The sequence below is a fragment of the Brachypodium distachyon genome, chromosome 1, assembly GCF_000005505.3.
Source record: "Brachypodium distachyon strain Bd21 chromosome 1, Brachypodium_distachyon_v3.0, whole genome shotgun sequence".
Lineage (NCBI taxonomy): Eukaryota > Viridiplantae > Streptophyta > Magnoliopsida > Poales > Poaceae > Brachypodium > Brachypodium distachyon.
The window spans coordinates 3,419,480-3,442,939 of NC_016131.3; the positions used below are offsets into that span (position 1 = coordinate 3,419,480).

At 43.3% G+C, this 23,460-nt stretch overlaps 3 protein-coding genes and 1 pseudogene across 3 annotated transcripts; all 4 read left to right on the plus strand.

The window, feature by feature from the left end:
• Positions 1 to 4,027: 4,027 nt before the first annotated feature.
• On the plus strand, positions 4,028 to 12,033 carry LOC100838325. Its single transcript, XM_024454673.1, has 7 exons — positions 4,028 to 4,291; positions 5,063 to 7,045; positions 7,133 to 7,190; positions 7,523 to 7,671; positions 8,125 to 8,211; positions 9,083 to 9,211; positions 11,374 to 12,033. Exons 1-7 carry the CDS (start codon positions 4,214 to 4,216, stop codon positions 11,449 to 11,451), a joined length of 2,562 nt encoding a protein of 853 aa, XP_024310441.1. The 5' UTR covers positions 4,028 to 4,213; the 3' UTR covers positions 11,452 to 12,033.
• Positions 12,034 to 12,580: 547 nt separating this feature from the next.
• On the plus strand, positions 12,581 to 13,835 carry LOC112268710 (annotated as a pseudogene).
• A 1,574-nt stretch (positions 13,836 to 15,409) lies between these two features.
• On the plus strand, positions 15,410 to 17,610 carry LOC100841666 (thioredoxin H2-2). The gene is made up of 3 exons (XM_003557120.4): positions 15,410 to 15,719; positions 15,857 to 15,979; positions 17,156 to 17,610. Exons 1-3 carry the CDS (start codon positions 15,582 to 15,584, stop codon positions 17,297 to 17,299), a joined length of 405 nt encoding a protein of 134 aa, XP_003557168.1. The 5' UTR covers positions 15,410 to 15,581; the 3' UTR covers positions 17,300 to 17,610.
• A 482-nt stretch (positions 17,611 to 18,092) lies between these two features.
• On the plus strand, positions 18,093 to 21,130 carry LOC100843799. The gene is made up of 2 exons (XM_003557127.4): positions 18,093 to 18,845; positions 20,375 to 21,130. The coding sequence occupies exons 1-2, from the start codon at positions 18,322 to 18,324 to the stop codon at positions 20,784 to 20,786; spliced, it is 936 nt and encodes a 311-aa protein (XP_003557175.1). The 5' UTR covers positions 18,093 to 18,321; the 3' UTR covers positions 20,787 to 21,130.
• Positions 21,131 to 23,460: the final 2,330 nt, after the last annotated feature.

Consider the following 23,460-nt stretch of genomic DNA (forward strand, 5'->3'; position numbering starts at 1 on the left):
CTCTTCTTCGGGCGCTGTTTCTTTGCAATATTCTACACTTCAGTTCAAAACTTTCTCTTATGTAACTCTCATCGTCATGTTGTTTCTTGAACTGAGTGGTTAATGTTTGGTTTCTAGCGTTGATTACGGTTAGTTCTTGCTTCGTTTCTTGGTAGATGCTCACAGGTAACTGAAATGAAGTTCGATCTGCTACTTGGTTTTGGATAACTACAATTCCTCTCACTTGGTTTATCATGCAATTTAATTTATCACGGCAAGCTGCGGTAGTGATAAATATATACCCACTTCTGAAGCTGTGCAATTAGAAAAACTGTGGAGGACAAGAATTTGATATGTTCATCACGTTGTATTAGCATAGGGACAAATAAAGATGCTGCTGTACATGTTGTAGGGGGAAGTCTCCTAGGTTCAGTGATGAATTATTGATCAACACTTTATTTTGAAAATTGATCTTTACATTATCTAAAAATAATCTTATTAGAATTTGCTACATTCTAGATTTGAAATTATAGACTGAGATATTTGACTTTTAGCTTTTAGTATTAGCATGTCTTCATAGTATGCTATCAGGAGACAACTAGAATCCGGTCCTGCTACAGATATAGGTGTAGCTGAAGGCATTGCTCAATTGTAGTCTTTGCTGGGTATTACATTACCCATGAAGTTGGTGTTCATATGCCAAAAAAAATCCCATTTAAATTCAGCTCCCTATATATGATTGATTCATTATTTCTATCCTTGGTCCTCCAGGTGCTGCCACTAAATTAGCTTTGTGTGTCTCCTAGGTTCAGCTATAAGTTTCAGTTTTAGTTCGAAGCGTTAAATACTTGAAATTAACTAGGAGGGTTCAGGTTCAGTTTGAATTTAAGTTTCACTTTTATTATTTGAGTTTTAGGATTAAGTTTCAGTTTCGTTTTAATTTTTTCTAAGAAGGGTTGTACACTGTTGGATGCTCGGTTTGTTTATACAAGAGAGGGTGATATTAATAGTACGGGGCTGATGCTCGTGCTTTCTTGTGCTAGCTTCGTTTTCAGCTCAATAGCTCAGGGAGTGTCTGGTTATCAACAAAACAAAAAACTGACTGAGACCCAAAAAATATTTCAGGCAGCTGAAAATTAGTCTCTCCCTTTAGCTTTCACTATTTCCTGGCTACCCAGCATGAATAGTACAAGTATCAGATTGGTATGTTCAACAAATAATAACCATAGTACGTGAATTAGTACCTATTTGCTGTTTCTGTTAGATACTGTACCAAGTTTTGCTCTGCCATGGGATCTAGATAGTTAGGGGAAATCATGTTTCATTTCAGATTATTAGAACTGATGTTATTTTTTCCAAACAGTAGAAGGACGAAGACGAGGAGGTGCTGGAGCTTGTCAGCCACCACTACATCCATCAAAACTTCCTTCGGAGGTATTTCTTTCTCTTTTTCTGAACTTTTCTGTGTCAAACCGCAAAAAGGCTGAGAGTGTATTTCTATTTCTTGGTGCCCTTAAAAACCTGTCAAAGGCACCACCTTGATCCATATTTTTCTATTATGGGTTTGTGTTCATTGTAGTTTAACACATGTTAAAATATCATAAAATGATGAATATTGTGCACTCAATCAACCAAGGACCAGTCATGCCAATTGTTTCTTTAAATATTCCAGAGTGGCACTCCGCACAAGAATGTTGAAATGGAAAAATTATTGCACATGTTCTGAAAAGTATAATATGAAGACAAAAATGATGAATTTACAAGTAAGTCGGATCTTAAAAGTAACATTGAGGTGGAAAGCACAATTATAAATGGTCACAACGTAAAATAAAGCTCTGGTTCTCAGTTCTAAATTATTCCTTATTTTCTTTGAGTTAACCTACAAAGTAATACAACATTTTGACAGTCATTCTATGAGTTCATGTTTTTAAGGCTTAAATTTGCTTGCCTGGTAATTCTAAACCTATAGGGTGGTATTTACTTTATGCGTGCCATCGATTAACTACTTCTAACATTGGTCACAGGAGAAGAAGCATAGGCAGGCTGTGAAGGAGGCTATTGAGGTACAGTTTATCAGCACTTTGGTTTTAGAGCCCTTAGTTTTTCAGAGGACAAGCACGCGCTGATGGCACGAAGGGTCAAGGGACACCACAGGTTCAGAACAACAACAGATTTAAGAGGACAAGCACCATTTCATCTCCCTTATGCTCAACCTCCTAACACCTTGTTGTACATGGTCAACATGTACGTCATGGGTTCCGACTGCCGACGGTTACGCCACAAGCCTCTCAGGGAAATAAAACAATTGTTTACCGACATATATATGTAATTTGGGTTGTGACCTAAACATCTCAGTTCTCAGGTCCAAATTCCGGTGTTGTATGAACTCCAAAAGCATTATTGCCATCAATGTTAAGCACTACTATTTCAACATGATGCTCTTATTTCGGTCTTTAGCTGCTTAGCAGAAAAAGGGGAGTGACATTTTAGTTACACGAATTCTGGTCTGAGGTGTAGCATTATATTGAGAGACACCTAAAAGTAACATGTTTGATTTTTTTTCTGTACACTGTATAAATCAAGTTTCTATTCTTGAGCTCTCGTTTCGTTTGCCAGTGTTCTTCAAGATTTCGTTATCAGTTCTCGTTTTCCTTACTCTGTTGGACATGACGAACATATGTATTCCGTCGCAACGCACGGGCTCCCTGCTAGTGAAAATTAGATCTGACAGGTGGGCTACAACATAGTAACTTTTTCCAAGCTGGTAATACTACCATAGTGGTTGGATTTTGAAATTATAATGATGTTATTGATCTCCTCTTAAAGCCATAATACGATTGAAGAAAATTTATAGAAATCCATACAATTACGATATATGAAACATTTTATCGCAGCCATCAAATATGAAGAGTGCCGTAATTTCTATGAATTTTCTTACGACACTACAATTTTAAGGGCTTTTTTAGGACCCATGGTAGAAACGGAACGCCATATGTTGTTGATGACTTCCTAAATTTTACATGAACCGAGATACATTAGTTCGCAGTTCATTACCTCTCTCTATGAACTATATGGAAATAAGTTGCAGATGATCCATATGATTTTTTACAATATCGTTCATTTTACCTAAGAGCAACGCCCACAAATCCTCATATTCCACGCAAATCTCAAAACGCTGCCGAAAAAACTAAGTTGTCATGTTAGGATTTACTATCTCACCCTCTGATTTTTCTTTTCTAGGGGTCACCCTATAATCTCAAATCGCATTCTAAGTTCACTCTCTGTCACCCACCACGCGTGCAGAACACGTTTTTGAACACTCTTAATGAAGACTACGTTGTTGTCTGATCTCAAGCTCCATGAGGAGTACACATTATACCAATTAATAAAGGTTTGAGCTTATATCCTTGAAACCTTTGGTTCATTTGCATAACTGTTCATGTGGCTTTGCCATGTTGCGGGTTTTAGCGGTTCGTGTTGTACGCGCTTTCAAACACTCTCAATAAAGACTAGGATGATGTCCCACTCAATCCCAATAAAGTATGCGATATACCAGCTAATAAATGTCTTGAACTCGATATGTGAAACCCCTGGTTCAATTTCCATACTAACATTACATTTACGGTTGAAATAAATGAAATGAGCATACGTATCTTATCGGTTTTCCACCACGTGCGTTGAACGCGTTTGTGAACATCCTCAATAAATGCTAGGTTATTGTTGTACTCAAACTGAAGAAAATATATAATATACCAATAATTAAATGGTTCGAACTCAACTTATGAAATCCGTCTTTTAGTTTTCCGTACGAACGGTAAAAGTAGAGCTATAATCAATGAAACAAGTAGAACCGGCTATGTCATGAGCACGTTGTCTGTTTTGGACATGTATACTGACAATGAAACTAGACTGTTGCCTGGTCTCAAACTTCACATAGTCAAAATAAAAAAATTATTTCTAAAGTTTTTGCATTTTGGCCACCGTTTTGGTTCAGTGCTGAAAATTTGGCAACTCCCTTTTTTCACTTTTGGACGGGTCCATCCATGACACGCAATCCCCTTTCTCTGAGCTCCCACCGCACTCTCTCCTCTCCCCCGGCCCGGCCACCCTTCTCCCCATCCTCCTCCCCTTCCCTAAACCCTAAATAAACCACAAGCGCCTCCCCAACCACTCCAGCGGCCTCCCCTCTCCCCCAATCGAAACCGGCGTATTTGGTGGCGGCGGCGGCGGCGGCATGGGGGCCTTGGCGGCGTCCACGTCGTCGGGGAACTGGCTCGTGGAGGACGACATCCTCCTCAAGAACGCCGTCGAGGTAACCGCCGTCTCCCTGGCCCGATCGTGACTGGAACCGCTCGAAATCTGTCCGTGTCGATGCGCCGGTTAGGCCGGTTTTGGTTGAAGTGCCTGAATTGCTGTTCTTGGGTTCCTGCCGAACCAGGGGTTTGGGTTTTTATTTTTACTTTTACCCGCAAATCAGAATCTCCAATCCGCCGGCCTTTCGAGAATTCTTGCGCCTATGAGGCCGTGATGTTATTTTTACCGCAAATGATCCATTACTCTCAAAATTCTTGGGCATTGTTGCTTACGGCCAAATGTTCTTGATTTGTTTTTGGGTTTAAAGGGTTATCCTTTGCAGTACTCGGGAGTTATCTGACACTTCGTGCCATGTAATCAGAAACTGTCGCTCCCCCTCTCAAAGAAAAACTGTAGCGCCTCGTGATTATTTTTACGCAAAACTGTTTCCTTTGTGCAACTCTTGGTCCTGCGGCTAACTTATATTGACCTTGGTCTGTACTAGTTCACGATTTTACCGTATAATATAGTTATTTTCCAGACAATATATGTTATAACTCACTTGTCATCTTACTGACTTTGTAATAATCCTGATAAGTCTAGTTTATTAATACCTATGCACAAAGTGCAAAAAGCTATCACGGCATCTCGAACTCTCTTTCTGAATTGATCCTGCTATGTATTAGGCAGTTGTTTAATATTTTCTTTGTGATGCACGATTCTGAAATCTGAATTTATATATAGTTCCCTGTTCATTGCTAATTGATAAATGACAATTTTCTACTTGTAGAATGGTGCCTCGCTGGAGGCCTTGGCGAAAGGAGCCGTATGTTTTTCCCATAAATTCACTCTTCAAGAACTACAAGATCGTTGGTCTTCATTGCTATATAACCCAGAGATCTCAGCACAGGCTTCTGCTAGGATGGTTGAGCATGAGACTGAACTTTCTATTTCCAACCCCGCCAAGACACATAAGCTTTTCAACTCAAAAGCAAGAGATTTTTCATTTAAGAAGCGGAAAACAGAGAGTGTTAAGAATTTATATTATATATCAAGAAAGAAGCCACACAATGAACCCTGTGACACCAATGGCCTTGGTTTTCTTATTGCCCCTTGTCCATGCATAGCGGCTGGTAGGGACTGTGTCTGTGGAGGCCTACCTTCACGTGATCAAGTTCATAATATTGAGACAGGGATAGGTACAAGCTGTTATGGGCAAGCTGATGGAAGCTACAACGGTGCACAACATATGCATCCTGAAATAAATGGACATTCATTTCATACACAGCATGCTGAGAGTATGATAGAAGACGCGGATACCACCAATAATGCACCATATGGCTATTCAGATGTAGTTCAAATATATGACCAACATGCCTACATGCAACCTGAGATAGGTGAAGGGGACCATGTCTCTCTTAGAGGTATCACAGATTTTCAGGATTCTATGCAGTTCCAGCAATTGGCATCTAGCAATCAATGTGGCAATGAAGTGGCGGAACCAAAAACATTGGTGATCACTGATCAAGGTAGACTTGAAAATGTCCATTTCCCAGGGAACAGCAATGGGGTGGCAGAACATGGTGCACTCCACTTGATTCGTCAATCTGAGGGTTCTCAAACACCTTGTGGTGCAATCTGGAATGGGGTTGAGGAAACAGAGACACTCACTCTTGCTGATGATAAGAAAATAAAGACAGTCAGCAGAGACCCTCTCACACTGCAAGCAAATTTAGATAGCGGAATTTCCATGCCTTGTTTAGATCATGCAGCAATGCCAGATGGTGATTTCATGGATTTTCCATTTTTCAGCAACAGTGATGAGTTTGACCTCCTGAATGGTGAAAATTTTCTGAATTCTCCACATGAGACAAATCAGGAAGATTTAGATGATCCTGATACCAAAGTTGTACTGGGTGCAAGCTCCGTCGTGCAAAATCCGTTGCACCCTGACGAGGCCATCATTAGCTGTGATCAGGTAGATACTGGCCATTTACAGCATAATCTAGGAGATGTTTCTGGAATGATCTTGGTCCCTACTTCAGCAGAAGTGTCTTATCCCGGCAGTCAGTATGTTGAGTGCATATTAAACACGGAAGATCCTGATATCCCTTGCAACGACGATATTGTTACACATGGAGAATTTTCTCCTCGACGCCCTACTGCTTCTCCTGGACAGAACTCTGAGCACAAGGTTTTTCCATCCCCACCTGCAACTAGCCCTCCATCAAAGGCTGAACATTCCAATGCGAGTGATTTGGCCCAACTAATGAGGGAAGATATGTCAAATGCCAAACCTTCTTTGCAACCAATGAGGCTTAGCCCATCCACTTTAGAACAGAAAGAAGGTTCAGTGGCACTTAATAAAGGTTTAGGAGCTAAGCCGTCTGTAGGTCCTTCGACCTCTAGTGTAGTTATGCAAGGTAACATAGACACCAATGATGCAAGCACATGCATGCTAGCTTTACCTGCTATTCACCCCTCTGGATTTGTCGAAGGTCCATCTTGTAGTTTGGGACAGCACGATTTTGATAACTCCCAAAGTTTGAAGTTGTACAATCCAGTTCAAGTTTCTGATCACATGAACTACCACTCACACGGTAATCAACCAGAATTAAGAGATGTCGCTGCTGTACAAAACTGTATGCCATCACATGCACCGTCAGATTTGGGTCTTCAAGACCCCATGGCAGTTGTGCCAACAACAGCTCAAGCAGAAGAATGTTCTGACATTGAAAATGATGTTCCGAACTACTATGATATAGAAGCTTTGGTATGGAGATATCATTACATAGCGTCTTAACTAATATAACCTTTTTTTCGGCGCTTCTGATTCGTCCCTTTTTGGTATTTATTGCAGATACTTGAACAGGATCTAATCCCTTGGGATCAGGACTCTGATTTGAAACATCCTGAAGGTATTTCAGTCATTTATTACATCAGTTTGTGTGTTTTGGGATGTGCTATTTAGCACACGCATTTACTGCACATATGCATTCTTTAAGGCTTACACGCGTACATTATGATGACTGACTATGTATTATTGAGATAAACTATGTATGAGTCGTATTGATAAACATAAAAACAGACCAAACTTAGTCCAGGCACACCACAAAGTTGACTGAGCTTAATTGCCATATTTTTGGCATTTTTTGATACTATAGACCTTGTATATTTTTAAGCTGCAGTTGGGCCTACCACATGCAGGGAAAATGTCTACTTATTTTAATCCATGTGTTTGCATGACCAGTTTCCAGATTTCAACATCCGGAAAGTAGGAGATCATTGATAAGATTGGAGCAGGGTGCTCGGTCTTGTTTGAACCGAGCTATCATGTCTCGTGGTGCCTTTGCAGTTATATATGGGCTGCACTTGAAATACTACATAAAGGATCCCGAGGTAAATTCAAGCGATGTATTTAGCTAATATGGTTGTCTTATATAATGAGATACATCTCAACTGCTCCATAGCATGCACAACTTTGTTTCCTACATCATGTGTTGAATAGTTGCATCGTTTAAATCTGTCTTGTCTTAATATTCACAGGTACAAACTATTGATATGTTTGGTTATTTCTGAACAATGCCACTCTTGCTAGTCACTATCAATTGAGAGATTCATTCATATTGTATTTGTTTGTCTTATGGTTGAAAGCTGACTGAATTCTTCTCATTCATTTTTTAAGTAGGAAAACACAACCCAGGCCGTGTTTTTTGTGTGGCTTTCACATTCATTTATTTTTGACGCAATATTTTTTTTGTATAAATTGTGCAATATTTTCACATTTGTGCAATATCTTGGCACCATTGTCTGATATTTTAGTTGCATTTTCCGGGGTTTTCTCTCATGTAGGTTACTATTGGAAGAGAGACAGAAGATGTAAAAGTTGACATTGATTTGGGAAAAGAAGGGAAGGCAAATAAAATATCTCGCCGGCAGGTACTTGTTTGAATATTCCATTAAGTTATGAGATGTTAGTTACAACTTAAAATAGCTAATGCCCAAGAATTGTGGACTTGGCTATATGAGTTAAATAAAAGATAAAAAAAAAATATCTAGACCCCGTAGAATTGCCATTTCTTGCTTTCGTTTAATTGGTTCTTCTGTCTGAGGTTATTTTCCAAAGTAAATGTATTTTTAGCTCCTCTGGTGGCTCTTATTAGGTTGGCAGCCACAGAAGGTCTACACCACCCTGACTACAGTAAAAAACCACGCAAATTATGCATTGTCCGAATCATTTTTAATGGAGGCCATAATGTTTCGTTGAAATGGTGGAGCACTCGACTCTATCTAGTTGCCAATATTTGTACTCAAAAGGCTGCTGGTGGGGATGAGTTATGTTCATCTAGGCCTCTTTTCTGGGACTTAAAGAATTATCTTAATAATCAGCATCATAGGTTTGCATAGAAATTGCCAGTCTTAAAACTTTGTTTTCTTGAGTTGTTTGTTATGTATATTTTCAAAAACATCTCCAACTAGTTATGTTGATTGTCGGCCACATGCATGTTCTAGAATTGCTGACGTTGTGGCATTCTATGCCCATCTCAACTTTTATGCAATCGTCCTTTCTCCCTTGATAAGCCACTGTCTTAAGTAATTAATAGCATAGCAGTCCTCTATTGTAAAATCTGACCCCCAGTAGTTGCATTGCACCACCCAGTCTTCTGTTTTTTCTCTCCTTTAAGCCACGAATTAAGGTGTCAGGCTGGTGCACTGCCATAAAATATCAATACTATTTGTTATGTTTTACTAAATCTGCTCTCTGATCTGTTTGTATGTATATAAATCCATGCTATGCTTTAACGATCAGGCGGTTATCAAGATGGATGAAGCTGGGTCTTTCCATATCAAGAACATTGGAAAAGGCTCAATCTTTGTTAACAGCAAGGAAGTACCATGCTGCAAAGGCATCAACTTAAGTTCTGATTCATTAATTGAGGTACATATATTTCCTATTTCAGTTTTCCTCTATAACTGAAAACTAATATCTTCATATACAATAAACTAACAGACCTTTAGCAATTATTCATGTCCTTTCCTCTTCTGGATTCTGATACAACTGTATGGAGTGTTTCACTTGTGTGTAATTTCCCACTGAAATCTAGGCAGAATATCTGCAGTAAGGCTAACAAACTGACCTATATACATACTGCGAATTCCTTAAACAGTTGTTGGACCACATGTGCCTATACCTATAATTTGGGATGGATGATTCCAATAAATTTGTTTGGAGTAAATCTGCAAGAAAAATATGAACTAAATAATGTGCTGTTAACTTATCCTGGAAACCTGGACTTCATCTTTTATATTCTTTTTGTTTACATTTTTCTTAGAAGGATTGTCAATCTACATGGACTTTCCATGCCCTGTGAAATTTGTGCTACTCATATCAAAATTTAGTTGAACATGGAAGAATTGTTGAGGGTACAACAGTACCGGAGCTTGCACCGCTTAGCAGGAGATACCAGTGTACTCGATCTAATGACGTGTTTGCTTCGACAATGTAAGCGTAAACGTAATGGGTATCGAAATACATCGTTAATGAAAATATGTTTGGTTCGACTCAGGAATGTAATCAAATGTTGGTAATATGCCGTCATCAGCCACTCATCAAATAGGGATCAGCACCATGGCTGTCTCAGGTTGGCCTGTGTCCTCGTCACCCTCATGGAATGTCAATAGGGTTGGTGGCGAGCTGCCGCTGGTGCTCCGGGGCGACTTGACCCCATGGCACCTCCTCCGTACCCCTCGATACAGAATTGCAACGCTGGCTCCTCAAAGATCTCCACTGCACACCTCGACGTCCTCAGTGCGGCCTCCTTTCTGTTGCATATCTGGATCCACCTCTTCCGGCATTCCTTGCCACCAGGCATTGCTGCTCTCTGAGACAAGGGGATTAAAATGGATGGCATGAGAAAATGTGCTTCCAAAGGCCCTACTGCTCTCGGTGAAGAAATCTTCATGGAGCCATGGGGGAGTAGATGGCGGCGGTGCTCCTGGTTGCTAGAGCCAGCGGTGCAGAAATTGAGCGAAAGAGAGGATCAGAGTGAAATGGAAACTGATTACACCGAGAAGTGGGCAGAATGGGATTTGAATACTGATGTAATCTGATCACAAGGGACCTCATTACGGCCCAGTCGAACCAAACAAAAATTAATGGATTCAGATCCTACTTTTAACCGGTTACGATACAAAACCACGAACAAAACACGTCCTAAGAGGTAATTTGCTACGTGATAATGTGAGAGTGCCACATATGAAGAGACGAAGACCAACCTGTAACTCTGAGAAATGAGAATATGAATACTTGACATAATGGAACATTATAATGGAATAAAACTAAATTACTAAAATGTTATGGTAAAAGCCTAGAAATTATGTACATGCATGGATTCCTTTTCAAGTTTAGACGGATCGCCTGATGTTTAGCTGACGTTGTGGTGGCTGACAAGTGGGGCCAGGGCCTACACGGCAGCAACTGCATGTCAGATGAGCTGCTTCCAACTTGTACTGTTAGACCAGCTGTTTACTACTGTCTTTTTTTTTTTGAGAAAACCAAGTGTTAGGCACATGGGTTTGGGTAGCATATGAAACACAAGGGTGGGTACGCAATTTGTCTGGGTAACATTTCTGGTTGATTTAAACAACTTTGTTAATTGTTGTATATTTTTCTTTTGCTGCAATTTTTGTTAGGTGTTTCCGGGTTCATGCAATTGGTTGACTGACACGGACTGCAACTTAACACGTTGCCCTCGCTGCTCGTCCTTCGTGGAATGCTGATTGCTAAATACTTAAATAATTATGGAAATTTGATGCGACAGAAAGATAATTGTACACTGTTTGATGCATACAAAAAGCTATTACCACCGAATTGCATATCATGCATTATTGCACTTAATAGTTTACTTATTATTGTAGTGTAGCTGGTTGCCCTCAACTCCTTTGCCATTTTGTTGTTATTTTGAGTAGCATTTAAAATAATCTGCTGTAATACAATAATATGTTTCACTTTGGCCAGTGTTGCCCATATTACTCCACTGATGTCTACTAGCATTCTCAAGCATCATGTTTGCCTCATTTAGCTGTGAATTTCCCTTGCAGATAAAGGACATGAGGCTCATTTTCCATGCGAATCAGGATGCTGTAAGGCAATACGTCAGCCGCATCCCGAGGCTCTAATAATACTCGTCCCGACTGGGTTTTTGAGTCAGCCCCAGCCATATCAGGTGGCGGCTTATTCACAGTGCTGTCAGCAGTTAATGCGTTGACTGAGGGGTCGCCCTTGCAGGATGTTCCTTCTGCTGCTGTCAACGCAGTCCTATTTTTCGAGCGGAATGTGATTATGCAAGCTAAGCGCAGCCTTGGGTCCGACCTGTCCGATTCCGTGTACATGGGATGTAATATCAAGTGGTTTGTGTTCCATTCTAGTTGGTTGTAATAAACATTTGGCAGTGTTGGAGGGGCCAGCACAGCACTCGCTTCTATCGCGTCGAAAAAGAACAGGTGAGTATATGAATGGAACAGAAAACCATTAGAGATAGCAAAGTGCCGATGAGTGTTGTTCCATTCGCCCTTGTTATGGTGGCTGCTACTGGAAATAGGCAGGATTGTTTGGGCGGACAGCAGGAGGATGCTCCTCGGGGGGAAAGCCATTATTTGGTTTGTCTTCACTTTGACCCCCTGTGTGTACTAAAAGCAAGATTATCTTAGGCGAGGGTTAATCATATGGTGGAATATATATAATCATGTGCTGTTGAACTATGTTATGTGTTGTGCTGTTTAACACCTTGTGCAGTTAACCAAACAGATGGCAGGTCGAACGAGCAGCAAACAAAGGGGCTTGGCTCGCGAGAGCTTTTCCCCAGCGGGGCCTGACTGGCTAGAAAATCAGAGCTGCCAATCACTCAATTCACTCCCTACAGAGATTGACCGCGAGAGTGCACATGAATGCCTGCGAGGTGTCCGCTTGGAGAGGCACCTTTCGAACAATCACTACCTCTTCCATGGCCCTTTGAGGATAAGCGAGGCATCTGTGGTTGAAATAGACACCGGCGTGGCCTGGTCCAGTACTCCATATTCGCTGATGGATGCACGTATGGAGGAGCAGCTGGATTGCACAGCGAGCGCCATTCTGAATGTCTAGAGCGAATCTTTGAGACCCCTGCCGTGCATTGGCGTCTCACTGGAGGAGTGTTTTGGCTATTTAGCTTGGCAGGCACCTCTGCGGCTCTGCCCCGTCTTCCGCCAACGATCGAGCAGAGCAAATTAAGCATCTTCCGCCAAGGAGCGATCGAGCGGAGCAAATTAAGATGGGCTCCCCCGTGTCGTCGTTGACACCAAGCACCAAGCCCGCCTGGGACGTGCCGCCGCCGACGAGAGCGCTGGCTCCCGCGTGATCGCTTTCCACACCAAGCCCGCCTGGGACGTGCACTGGGAAAGCCCCGCCAAACTGGTGAGCCGCCCGCCCGCCCGCCCGCCTCGGTTTATTCCCCTTCCACCACCATGAGCTGAGCTGAGCTCTCTGACCAAGTTGGAACCGCTGGGGTTTTGTTTGTTTTAATTCTCTTTGCCGAGCCAAGATGGTGATCGAGTTCTCGGCGTCGTGGTGCGGGCCGTGCCGCTTCATCGAGCCGGTCTTCAAGGAGATGGCATCCTCTAGCTCCTTCTCCCACGCCGACTTCGTCAAGATCGACGTCGACGAGCTCCCGGTATGCAATGCATGCACGCTCCTTCCTTTTGCTCTGGCTTTTTGTTGGCTAGCTTAAAAATCAATGGATGGTTGCAGTATTGTTTGTTACTGACAGAAGTTGTGATTGATCCCACTCCACTGAGATGGATAGTTGTGTATCTTTCGATACCTTGGGCAGTTGTTGGACAGTGCCGGGGAAAAAGAAGTTGTTAGACTGAAGGTTCCAACTTCCAAGGACCCTGCCTTGTACGGAAAATCATTTGCCACTTTAATTTCAAAGCCGCACGCCTGCACGAAAGCATAAATGTAGGGCCTAGCTAGCTGAGCTCACCTAGATTGAAGGTTAGAAATTGGTCCATATAGAAAATGAACAACTTTAAATCTTTGATTCAAGCCTGTCGCTCTTGATTCCTGAATGTCTGCTGCTCAAGGTGCAGAGTTCTGATGTACTGGAAATTTGGAATTGCGCAGGAAGTTGCAAAGACGTTTGGCGTGGAGGCAATGCCGACCTTTGTACTAGTAAGGGCAAGCAGGAGGTGAGTCGCGTGGTTGGCGCTAAGAAGGACGAGCTGGAGAGGAAGATCGAGATGCACATCTCACCGCCCAAATTTGCAGCATAATATTAATACCTGCAATACATTTTTTAGTGACAGGTTCTGCCTCCTCGCGCTGGTATTGGGATCTCCTTTTTTTTTTTCCCCATGTTGTGTGGTGCCAATTCTCCTTTTAGAATGCCACAAAAATGTGAATTTGGAATAAAGCTTCTGAAACTTGAATTTGAAATTTGTAAATGGGTATCTCTGGCTTATGTTATTCTTTACAGTTTTGTTATTTCCAAGCGACTAAGAAATAGCTACTTTTAAGTCGATGCTAACAATTGTTCGATCCTATCATGGAGATTCGTGCAAGGTTCATGTAAGTACAATTGTACAAAGAATGAGAAAATCTTCATCGGATTGCTATGTTTGTCAATTGAGAAATAACTATTTCTAAGCCGACTGATAAACAGACACCCCCTATTCTTTGTTCTCTTCGTCTCCTTTTTGTGGTTGAGCGATTGTGATAGGCTTCTCCAAATGTATTGTCCCTTAAATGTTGTATCTTAGTCCACGGTAAATAATAACCTCCCTAATGTATTCTACGCATTGTTTGTTAAATGTTGTACTCGGTATCTAAAATACTCTGTAGTTATCATTTACTCCCTACGTTCCATAATTCTTGTCAAAATATTACATGTATCTAGACACATTTTAGGAATAGATACATCCATTTTTAAGCAAATTTGAGACAAGAATTATGGAACAGAGAGAGTAATAGATTTGTGAGGAGGATTTAATGATTTTTGTGTTGGTTTAGCAAAAGAGATGGATTGATTTTTTTTCCTCGTTAATCATATGTATCGACAAAACTTCTTACGGTGGTTGCCAGTAAAAGCAATGTAGCAAGTGCGGCAGGAATAAACGGAGGGAAGGAGTCACGGCCAGCAGGATGATGCACTTCCGGTAGGTGCCATTGGGTTGCATTGAACTTTATCCCGTGTGGCCTAAAAGCACAGAACCATCCCACGGCAATGGTTGCAAGTGTTTCACACACAGGCATTTTACTACTACCTAGAAAAGCAACAGCCTCTGTTTCCCCATTACATTCACCCACTCGAAAAGGGAATTCTCGAGAGCACGGGGTTCTTGCTTTTTTTTACCGGGGACTTTTGGTTCGAGGCATCGCCGTTTTCCTCCTCCTTTTGGTTCAGACGTATGAAGTGATTTTTGGTATCAGTGGTTCCGTTGGCAATTGGCAAGTAACACACTCGTAAGTCGTAACTACTCAACCAACACACCCACGAGCGTACGTCAACAACAGAACCGGCCTTTTGATGGAGATTGACAGCGAAGGTGGTTGAATGCGACGCAGGCACGTAAGTAGCCGCTCGGCGAGGCAACAAATTATACTCCTTCCGTTTCATAATTCTTGTTGATACATGTATCTAAACACTTTTTATGAATAGATACATTTATTTTTGGGCAAATTTGAGACAAGAATCATGGAACGAAAAAAATACTATTTTTTCATTCATCAAATGTCTTGTCTGGGAAAGATAAACCATAGTTGATAGTTGGCAGAACAATTGTATTCGAATAGACACCCGGTGGTGGTGAATATGTGCGCAGGCATACAGTAGTAACATGCTTTCTTTTCACAAGAACGATTAAACTTGTTCCGATAAGAATCTTTGGTTATAATAATGACCACCGAATTTTAGTCAAATTTCATAACTTGTGAAAATCTTTGGTTATACAATACACGGAGTATAGGTTAACTTCATGACTTGTGAATCCCCAATTTATAGTCAAATTTTCCATACATCGGTGATGCCCTGGCTGGTAAGGCAATACACCGCAATTAAACACCGTAGCTCTCTCTGTAGCTACAAGTCGGCAGGAAGGGCAAGTCAACGGCCGGAGAACTGCACAAGGCGCACGCACGCACGCACGCACGCCGCGAGTCATAGTATACAGCTAGAGATAGAGAAGACACCCGCTCCTCGTTTGCTCCACTACACGAGAGAGACTCACGGCGGGCGCGGCGCAGCAGCGAGCAGAGTAGCTAAACAAGCAAAGAGATGGGCGGCTTCTTCTCGTCCCTCTGGACCCCTCCCCCGAACACCGACGACGGCGACTCCGCCGTGGTTGCCGTCCACTCCAAGGCCAGCTGGGACGAGCAGCTGAAGATCCACGGGAGCGCCACCGCCAACAAGCTGGTGAGAGAGACCACGCCACACGCTTCCCTCCAACCTCTTCTTCCCAATGCTCCCTCCCTCCTCCTCCCCGGATCTGAATCTGACCGGTCACGGGATCCCTGATTGTTTGTTCTTCTTTTTTTTTTGGCCGAGGGAAGATGGTGATCGACTTCTCGGCGACGTGGTGCGGGCCGTGCCGCTTCATCGAGCCCGCCTTCAAGGAGATGGCGTCCCGCTTCACCGACGCCGTGTTCGTCAAGATCGACGTCGACGAGCTCTCGGTATGCCCTCCTTTCTTGCTCTTTCGCGTTCCTCGGGTTGTTCAGCGGATAACCCTTGCCCCAATTCAGTTTAAGCACAACAAATTATAATCAGTATATAATCTGGCTCGTGCTCTCGTGAAATTCGGAAGGGGAGATGCTCTGGTTTAGTTTGGTCTTGGAGCAGTAGCAGCAGGGAGATTTACTCCCTCGGTTCGATGAATTTGATCGAAGTTATTATTCCTGTGCCACTGTACTGTATCTAGGATGAACTGTTGGTAGTCTATTCCAATAGAGTTGGGAATTGTGATGTTTGATTCTGGCACCATGTTAGCTGCTTGGGGACTTGGGGTACTGGAATCAGGTATCGAGCTTACTGTGGTGGCACTCTTGCGTTGTCCTGGGGCAATTTTACATGTATTGAATTGAAACCGACCGAGGTAGAAGCACTTCAAAAATTTGGGGCTTCAGTCACTTGATGCCTATTAATTTTAAGACTCTGCCCTGTACGATCAATCAAGTAGTGAATATTCATATGGAGGCTTGCTCTTGTTAAATTTGAAACACACATTGCACATGTATTTTGTTCTAGTAAAGCTGGCAGGGAAGATTGAGTCTAATTTGAGATGATTCTAGTACTAGGCTACTAGCATACACATTTTTGATTTACTGGTACTCGTTTTGCACAATGAAAACACTGTTCCAAAATGTAGCCATCCAGACCGCCTAGGAACAAAGTGGCACACTACTTCCTCGTTTACATCCTAACTGCATCCCGCCGCTTGCTCAGCACCTTGCACTTCTCAGAAAACTTTGAATTCACTTGAGTTCAGCCTCAAAATCAATGAACAGTTTCAGTGTGTCTCTGTGTCTGCTAAAAGTTGTGCTTCATTCCACTCCACTATGTTCTGATACCTTGGGCTTGGGTAGTAGAGTAAACTAGCTGTTCAGGTTCCATGGCCCTGCACCTTCTATTCTATGGTGGTGAGTCGTGTGGTCGACGATTCACACCCAACATGAATGTAGGTCCTAGTTCATACCCAAAACTTGAAGTGGATGGTGAAAATTGGTCCATATAGAAAAAGTACTTCAAAATTTGATGCAAGCTGGTTATGGAATTCGACTCTGAATGTTTCCTGTTGATCTGAAACAAAAGTGCAGAGCTTTTCTTCACGTTTATGTCTTGGAATTTTGCAGGAGGTTGCAAAGACATTTTGCGTAGAGGCGATGCCAACATTTGTACTGCTGAAGGGCGGGCAGGAGGTGAGTCGCGTGGTCGGGGCCAAGAAGGATGAGCTTGACAGGAAGATCAAAACGTTCATCTCATCGTCCCAATCCTAGCGTAATACAATACCTGTACTCCAACTGAAGTCCCAGCCTTCCAGGTTCTGGCAGTCTGCTTCTCTCGGTGGTAGGGGGGGCTCCTATGGTTTCCCCACGCTGTAGTGCCAATTCTCGTTCTAATATGCTGCAAAATTCGATGGTAATAAAGCTTCTGAAACTTGGATAAGAAATGTGTAAATGTGTATCTGTGTTATCGTGTCTATCCATCTCCTTTCACGATGATTGAGAATGTTGTTCTGAAGTGACTGAGATAGTGTTTTCAAAAGAAAAACAAATCCTGAATAAAGTTATTCTGATTCTCTTTGTTATGAAGTGCGCCACCGAGGGACTGTTGAGTGGATTGAATGATGTAGCTGGGGTAGAAAGCATAGCTAAATGTTGAGTGGATTGATTGAATGAAGTAGCTGGGGTAGAAAGCATAGCTAAAATAAGTAGCTGCAATTTCCCTTCTTGCTGCGATGTTAGCAACTGATGGGATTCAAACAGCTGAGGAAAATCTTGGATTTCATTTTCGATGTCTCGAAAAAAAAAAACTGAGGGGCAGAGAAACTGACCTGCAATACATGTGTCCAAAAAAAACATTTAACTGACCTGCAATAGTGTTCATGCTTCAGTCTTGACGAGGGGTGATCCGACCCCATTCCATGCCTGTGCTTTTGACTTTGTAACGGGCGGATCTCGATGTCTGAAGAAGGGTGATTTAACCCCACCGAGTCGATGATCGCTTGCCACGTGGATCGTAAAATCGAAAACGAGAATGCCCAGCAAGGGCGACTTATCCATTGCAGGCCGTCCCACGAATCTCGCTGCCCCACCTCTCAGAGAGCAAGGATTCCCCAAGTGTCCGCCCGCGTTCCATGGCGCCACCAGTGGCTACTGGCTGGTGGCCTCGGGCTCTCCTCCGACGGCGCCTTGTGACCGCCGTCAGAATCGACCCAGACTCAGGCTTAATCCAAATCCACGCCCACGCCCACGCCCACGCGCGAGGTGGGTGGGACGGGTGAAGAGACTCGATCCGGATGGCCATGGCGGCCTCGCTTCTCGCCGCGCCCTATCCTCTCCCGCCGGCATCGTCGCGGAGATGGAGGCCTCTCCTCGCAGCTCCAACGCCCGCCCTTCGCCTGAGGACTCCCGCTTCTCCTCCTCCTCTTCTTCCTAGGATCCAACCGCATCACCGCGTGTCTCGCGCTGGGGATGCAATGGCGAGAGCCGCATTTGCGGTGGCGCCGGCACCAGGCGGGGATGAGACGGCGTGGCGGGGTCATGCTCCCGATTGGGCCGCTCTCGTGGGGCGGCTCGTGCTGGGCGCGCTCCTGGTCCGCGCCGTGCTCGGCTGCGGCGCGGTCCTGGCGGCGGAGGACTCGATCAGGGCGTCCGGGTTCGGGCTGCGGGTGGCGTCGTCGCTGCGGAGGCTCGGGTGGCCCGACGACGCCGTCGTGTTCACGCTCGCCACGCTGCCCGTGCTCGAGCTGCGGGGAGCCATCCCGGCCGGGTACTGGATGCGCCTCGACCCCATCCGCCTCACCGTCCTATCCGTTCTCGGGTTTGTCTCTGCCTCCCTGCATCTCTCGTGTTACTGTTTCATTTGGCGACGCTTAGGCTTTGCACGCGAGGTGTTCGATGAATTGCTGCTGGCGTATGGACTGCATTTCATATAGCGTGGAATAGGAGTAGATACTTACATTGTTCAGAAATTAGTAGATAGATGCTTATAAATATTTACATTATTCTGACTTCTACAAATAATGTGTGCGATAAGATTTTTTGGGTTATGCGAGAGAAGAACAGGACTAGTTTGAATGTGGTTACACATTACGAAATATACGCACAGTATGACAAGTTAGTCACATAGTTTGATAAGCGGTAAACCAGGGTATGGAATATTAACAGTGTGGTAATTTAGGCTACTAGCTTAATTAAACATTTTATTGCATTGGGCGTAATTGCTTAGTAAAATTAACGATGAAGTGTGTTCAGTGTTCACTATGTACTTGTGTAGCCTATATTTTTTTATAAGCCTCTTGTCACAGCAGCCCCAAAAGAAAGGGCAGCGGTTACATAACTGCTCTTGGGCACACATGTAGAAGGTCAGCTATGTCATTTGTTGCAAAATTATATTCACCATGACTTGCAAACGGATTGAATATATACTCCCTCCGTCCAACAAAAGATGTCTCAAGTTTGTCTAAATTTGAATGTATCTAGACATGACTTAGTGTATAGATGCATTCAAATTTAGTCGAAGTTGAGACATCCTTTGTTGGACGGAGGGAGTAATAGGCTAGCTTATTTAGTTAGTGTGCCGAACTCAGTGTGCCACTTAGCCATCAGCGATCTCCAGGACAACTTATCTATTGTCTTACTACATGCTCTAGATAAGTAGTAGTTGCCTAGCTGGCAATACATGACCCTAAATTCAACCTGCAGTATGCACTGCACAGTCACCATTTTAATTTTGCTGTTGTAGCTCATGTGATCACTAGTGAAATCCTCAGATCAAAACTTAGCACAACACTAATCTCATAGAGTACACCAGGCAATTTTCATTCTGGATCCGCCCCTGGATACACTGTTGAGATTTCGAGATCTCGACACTTGATATCATTTACTACAGATTTGCAGTTCTTACTTGGTAAGATAACTGATTCCCAAAAGAACACAGTATGAGCAACGGACTGAGAAGTGACAACTATACTGACTGCAGTTAACTACAGCAACGGACTGACAACTATACGGAGGGAGTAGTTTATAGACTACTTAGCATTTGATACTCCCTCCGTCCCATATTAAGTGACTCAAATTTGTCTAAATATGGACATATCTATATACTAAAATACGTCTAGATACATGTAATATTTTGGCACTTAATATGAGACGGAGTGAGTACAATACTTGCACTCTAATGATTGATAGTGTCTTTTGGTCATTTTACAGTGACATGTGTAAGATGGAAACTGCCAGATGTTGCTCTATTGCTCGACAATTTGACCACTTTTCTCCAGAAAGTGGTTAATGGTGTATATGGTACTTGTGCCATTCATACAGAACTTGATTCCTTATCTGTTTGTCCAGGAACATGGTACCTGTGCCATTCATCATCCTCTACCTGAAAAAAGTTGCAACATTTCTCTCGCAAAGAAGTGCTACTGCAACCCGGATTATGGATCTCCTCTTTGAGCGGGCACGACGGAAGGCTGCACCTGTTGAGGAATTCCAATGGCTTGGGTTGATGCTGTTTGTTGCTGTTCCATTCCCAGGCACTGGAGCATGGACTGGTGCCATCATTGCTTCTGTCCTTGGTATGCCGTTCTGGTCAGGTTTCTCCGCAAATTTCATGGGAGTCGTCCTAGCAGGGTTGTTGGTAAATCTGCTTATGAATCTTGGTTTAAAGTATGCAATTATCACTGGAATAGCTCTGTTCTTTGTATCAACTGTCATGTGGACTGTACTTCGGTCCCTCAAGAGTTCACTGAATACAAAATGATGTTATGACTGTCTACACTGAAGTGTCTCCGATGCTCTCTTTTGGCACTTACAAAAATTCAGCCTTGTGATTGATGCCATTTCTTCTTTTTCCCACTGTCTAGGCAATAAGCTGTCAACCTGTAGCCCTTGCAGTTCTTCAAAGAACCTCAGCACTTATTCCTGATGTTCCACTTAAGCTTTTGAATTTGGCATTTTGAATTTGGTGAATACATTCAGTTTGTAACACAGTAGAGATAGTAGAGTGACATAAACTGCGCCTTTTTTTCTTTGGAAAAATTGTACAGTGCACCTTTTTCTTTTGGAAAAATGATATAGTGCACCTACTGGGCACGGATTTGATCATATTGAGCTGTGCATGTATCTTTACAAAGATGAAGCAGATGGCCATCTAATTTGTTCCTGATGTTTCACTTAAGCTTGTAAACGCCTTCGGTTTGTAAAACAGTAGATAGTAAACACGACGCAGTACAATTCACCTTTTGGGGGGTGGGGGATTGTACAATGCACCTAGTTAACCTCCAAGAAGATGAAGCTGATGAACATTGATCTATACCGTTTCTTGATAAAACACTTATCTGCACCTGCTTGCTGATTAAAGGTGACATTCAGATGAATAAAATATTTGTCTCTGTACTACTGGGTGATTTTTTGTTGAAACAGTTCAACAACGAAACCGCGAGTCTTACAAAACACAGTTCAACAACGAAAGAAAAGAGTACATACCAAAACAGAAACCAGGTTCTACAGCAACCCATACAGCTCCTCAACTGAAATTAAACAGCATGTTGGTCTACGCCGCAATCCTCTTGATCACCGGTGCCCATCCATGTCGTGCCACGTATGCTTCAGCTATCACCTGCTTCTCCGCGCTCCTATTTCCAGGCTTCACCAGCTTCGTTCTTTCTGCATGATTGCCCAAGAGTCAAGAAGATGGCACACGGCATAGAAAACTGTTGCAAGATCAGTAGGGAACTGCTGCTTAAAGCAGGCTTCATTAGTCTTCCGTATGGTCCATACAACGGCAGCTCCTCCACTCATCACCAGCTTCTTCTGGTGACCTAGGAAAGAAGCCACCCAGAGTCCAGACATCCCCAGTGATGTTAGCTTGTGTATGGAGACCAAAAGCACAGGTGATCGCCTGCCAAATCAATTTGGCAAGGGAACAGGAGAACAGGAGGTGGTCAATGGATTCAGATTCATCACAGAAGTGGCAATGACCATCACCAGACCAACCTCTTCTCAGCAAATTATCTTTGGTTAATATAGGAGTACTATTTTTAGCATGAGCCAGAAAAGGATCTTAATCTTCACGGGAATTGCCACGCTCCACATCTTCCTGTAAGGCACCACATTCTGACACATAAGCTGCAAATACAGAGATTTCACTGAGAACACACCATTTGACTTAATTTCAATCTAACATTAAGTCATATCGACGGACATTATATAGTACTGTTGAAAAACATGATATTGCATTGAAAGCTTTCTTCATATCGACATTATAGGGCAAACTGGATGTTTGCCACTCAAAAGGTGAAGACTCTGCTTTCATATCCCATCGCCCCGTTGGCATGTTTGTCCTGTGACCACATGTCAGTGAGCTATGGATTTGACAAAAATTCTACTCCTACGCCGTCTTATTGGAGGGGCCTCGACCCAAATTTCTCTTGATTAATGACATACCTCGGGGGTAATACCGTATGGGTTGAATACATGAACCATGGTGCACCGTGTACATATACAGAAAAAGTGTATGCTACTAGCTACATGTACGCCACACCGCTACTGCTCGATTCCCGTGCATTAGCAGCTTTGCAAAAGACTAGGACCTCTGCCAAAAAAAAATTTGTTTTGTCCGTTTCTTCCTTTCTTGTAAAAGGGAGACCTGGTCACCGGTTCAAACCAAAAGCATGTCCCGATCCCAAGGTCCAAAGCTGCTACCGGCTAGCTGGTGGTAGTCCTCTTGGAAGATGTTGCAACCTGCAACACAAAAACCTGCCCAAATCAATCCTTCTTCTTTTAAAAAAAAGAGGGGAACTTAACTTGTTAGCTCAAATTATCTGTAGGTAGATCAACCTTTTGTTACGGACCGATTCTTAACACGCCCTGACCGATCGAATGAATTAACTCGCTCCAGATAGAATAACAGTCCAACGAAGCAGCATGCTTTGCAGCCCTGCATGTATTATTACAACGCACAGGAATAAATCACCCACCGGCCGGCCCGCCGCTAATCAATCACCAAGGGAGGGACCACTGGACGAGGAACAGAAAGATCGTTCGAATGGCAAAAAGAAGAAGGAACAGAAGAGGGGGAGACGGGAGATGCATGCATGCATGCCAGTGAAAGCTGCACTGCCCGCAGCGCGCGCAGGCGCAGGGTACCGGTGTTTGGCCCCGAACCAAAGCTGGCGTTTCGATTCCATGGGCCGGGCCGGGCAGGGTCCTGGCGAAGCTTTTTCGTCAGCAGCTCCTGTGCACCTGTGCTCCGTCAGGATGCTGTTCCCTCCTCCTCTCCGGGTCACACAGGCACGGCACACAGGCTGCAGCTTTTCTTTCTTGGCCGCGAAGGCGTCTCGATGCCCTCTCGCATTGGATGCTCACCTGATTAGCGAGCGCGTGTGCGCGTTTATTTGCCAAGCGATTTACTGCTAGTACTACCAATCTTCTCA

Excerpts from the sequence above, each read along its gene's own strand:
- LOC100838325 (XM_024454673.1), top strand. The coding sequence starts at position 4,214 with ATGGGGGCCTTGGCGGCGTCCACGTCGTCGGGGAACTGGCTCGTGGAG. Across the intron at positions 8,212-9,082 it reads ATAAAATATCTCGCCGGCAG|GCGGTTATCAAGATGGATGA; the intron begins GTACTTGTTTGA and ends TTTAACGATCAG. Across the intron at positions 9,212-11,373 it reads GTTCTGATTCATTAATTGAG|ATAAAGGACATGAGGCTCAT; the intron begins GTACATATATTT and ends TTTCCCTTGCAG.
- LOC100841666 (XM_003557120.4), top strand. The coding sequence starts at position 15,582 with ATGGGCGGCTTCTTCTCGTCCCTCTGGACCCCTCCCCCGAACACCGAC. Across the intron at positions 15,720-15,856 it reads GCGCCACCGCCAACAAGCTG|ATGGTGATCGACTTCTCGGC; the intron begins GTGAGAGAGACC and ends GGCCGAGGGAAG. Across the intron at positions 15,980-17,155 it reads TCGACGTCGACGAGCTCTCG|GAGGTTGCAAAGACATTTTG; the intron begins GTATGCCCTCCT and ends GGAATTTTGCAG.
- LOC100843799 (XM_003557127.4), top strand. The coding sequence starts at position 18,322 with ATGGCCATGGCGGCCTCGCTTCTCGCCGCGCCCTATCCTCTCCCGCCG. Across the intron at positions 18,846-20,374 it reads ACCGTCCTATCCGTTCTCGG|GAACATGGTACCTGTGCCAT; the intron begins GTTTGTCTCTGC and ends CTGTTTGTCCAG.